General features: G+C 48.3%; 1 protein-coding gene across 1 annotated transcript in view; it reads right to left on the reverse strand.

Moving 5' to 3' along the window:
- Window positions 1-221: 221 nt before the first annotated feature.
- Window positions 222-2,239, reverse strand: part of Btbd16 (BTB domain containing 16) — a 72,162-nt gene continuing 70,144 nt past the window's right edge. The window contains exons 15-16 of the mRNA XM_023709077.1: window positions 1,791-1,979; window positions 222-290 (exon numbers count right to left, since the gene is read on the reverse strand). Of these exons, the coding sequence (XP_023564845.1) occupies window positions 222-290; window positions 1,791-1,979 (258 nt within the window). The remainder of the gene's footprint in view (window positions 291-1,790; window positions 1,980-2,239) is intronic.

A 2,239-nucleotide genomic window follows, 5' to 3' on the forward strand; every position in this document is an offset into this window, starting at 1 on the left:
ACCTCCCGAGAGGCTGGACTCAGGGTACTTTGGGGTCAAGAAGGGCGAGTGGACTCATGACTGTGGTACCTTCCATCCTCAGGTGACACAAATGTGGATCAAATTTCTAATATGACCACTGCTCTCTAGGACAGTAACACTTGCATCCCTCTTTTGATGTCATTTTATTTCCTTTTATTCATATTGGTAGCAGGATGTCCCACAGATTCTTCTGGAAATTGTCAAGATATTGGGAAGATGATATCAAAGCTCACATAGATTGGGGCGCCCACACTTTGAACTTCCAAGACCTAAAGTACAAAATAAAACAAAACAAGTGGGAGCTTTAAATGGAGAACATAAGTTGTCTTGGTCGTTCCCAAACCTGGATATACTTTAGAGTTGCCTAGGAAAAGAATTAAATGAGCTTTAAAATTTTGACATTATTTAAATACAATAAAAAACACAGGGGTCAGGGAGATGGCTCAGAAGAATGAGCGCTTACCTGGTAAGCACAAGGGCATGAGTTCAATCCCCGGTTCCGTGAAAAAAAAAAAAAAAATCAAAAAACACAAACATCAAGGGTATAGCTTGAACATTTTCATGAAAGAAGCAAGCCTGTGTAGGCATCACCTGATGGGGGGAATGCCATTTCTAGACCTCAAAAGCCTCCTTCGTGGTCCTTCGAGATCTATCCCAGCCTCTCCCCTCACGCCACCACGTAAACTGCTATTATGATTTCTAATATCAGAAGAAGTAGCCTGTGAGTGTGCATAAACACAGTAACTTTGGCCCCTCCAGGGGTATCTGCCCTGGGGATCTTTGGGAAGCTCCAGCAGGGGTGTTTCAGGATCCAGGTGACCCGGACCTGCCATCAGGCCTGGGACAGGATCATGGGTGCATGGCACAGTCCCTTTCTTTGCAGGGCACCTGGGGAGGCCCTAGACTCCTTGGACTCACAGCACAGTTTCTCCTGGGTCTCTGGCCATTTCAGGATTGGGCTTCTTAGAAGCCAGGCCTGGTACTGAACGTGCCTGGGTGCTGGTGCTGCCCCTAGGGTCGTTATGTTCAGTCCTCCTTGAAGACCAGAGCAGGGTAGGAAGCCCAGGCTGTGGGAAGTAATGGGCTTCCGATAGGTGCCGATCCAGGTGCTGGTAGCAAATACACCTCCCTTCACACACACACACACACACACACACACACACACACACACACACACAGTTTGGCATTTATAAAATGGAACTGCTGTGTACTTCATCGGATTGTTATAGTTTGGGTTATAGTTATCAATATCCCCAATTTTTCATTCTAGAAAGTTTCTTTTCAGTATATTTTGAAGCCATGATAGTCTTGTTTTGTTTTTGTTTTTGTTTTTTTACCAGGGATTTAACTCAGGACCTTGCAATTTCCAGGCAGGCGCATAAGCCACTGAGCTATCTCCCTGGCCCTGAAGCCCTGATAATCTTGAAGGAACTGTGCGAGCTCCTCTTTGCAATTTTTTTTCTTCATTTTAGGGGTCTACAGGGTGTTCAGGGTCTCACTACGAGATCGGACTCCTAGTGATCCGCCTGTTTACAGCCTCCCAAGAGCTGGGATTACAGGCGCACCACCACGCCCAGTCTCAGTTGCTGTCTCAGTGTGCCCGGGGGTGGGTCTGGCAAGGCAGGTCTGGGGATCAAACCCCCGGCTTCTGCGCCTGTTTGCAGGCCTCTGCAATTTGAAGCCAAGGATTCCCAAAAGGAAGCAAGGAAGGGAAGGAACAAAAATGAAAAACAAAAAAAGAAAAGACAGAGACAATGATAATTGCTCACGTGGCTTTTGCAGTGTGGCTTGGCGAGCCCGAACTTCTGGGTGACCTGGCTGGTGCTGAACTCCTGCCACCTGCCGCTCACCAGGGCCTGGGCTCTGATCTCATACCTCACCAGGCGCTGCGCTCTCAGGCTGACGGTGCTGCGCTCAGAGACTGCAGAGGGCGACTTCATGTCTGTGTGTCTTATTCTCTGCAGAGAGAGTGGTGTCCCCATCCCAAGTGGACCTGCCACCTGGGTGGCAGAGTCAGTGAACCCAACACCAGGAGCAGTCCCTTCTGTCTCGTGTGTACACAGAAAGACAGGTTTTCCCTAAAGCCATCATTTCCTGAGGGTCATTGCTGACGCACTGGCATCTGACACTTAACCATACACAAATCATTGGCCAAAGGATTGGGCTTTGACCAACCCTGACAAACGTCATCAAGGCAAGCCTCACTTTGACTTCTTTT

The sequence above is a fragment of the Octodon degus genome, unplaced genomic scaffold (genome assembly GCF_000260255.1).
Source record: "Octodon degus isolate 3935 unplaced genomic scaffold, OctDeg1.0 scaffold00010, whole genome shotgun sequence".
Lineage (NCBI taxonomy): Eukaryota > Metazoa > Chordata > Mammalia > Rodentia > Octodontidae > Octodon > Octodon degus.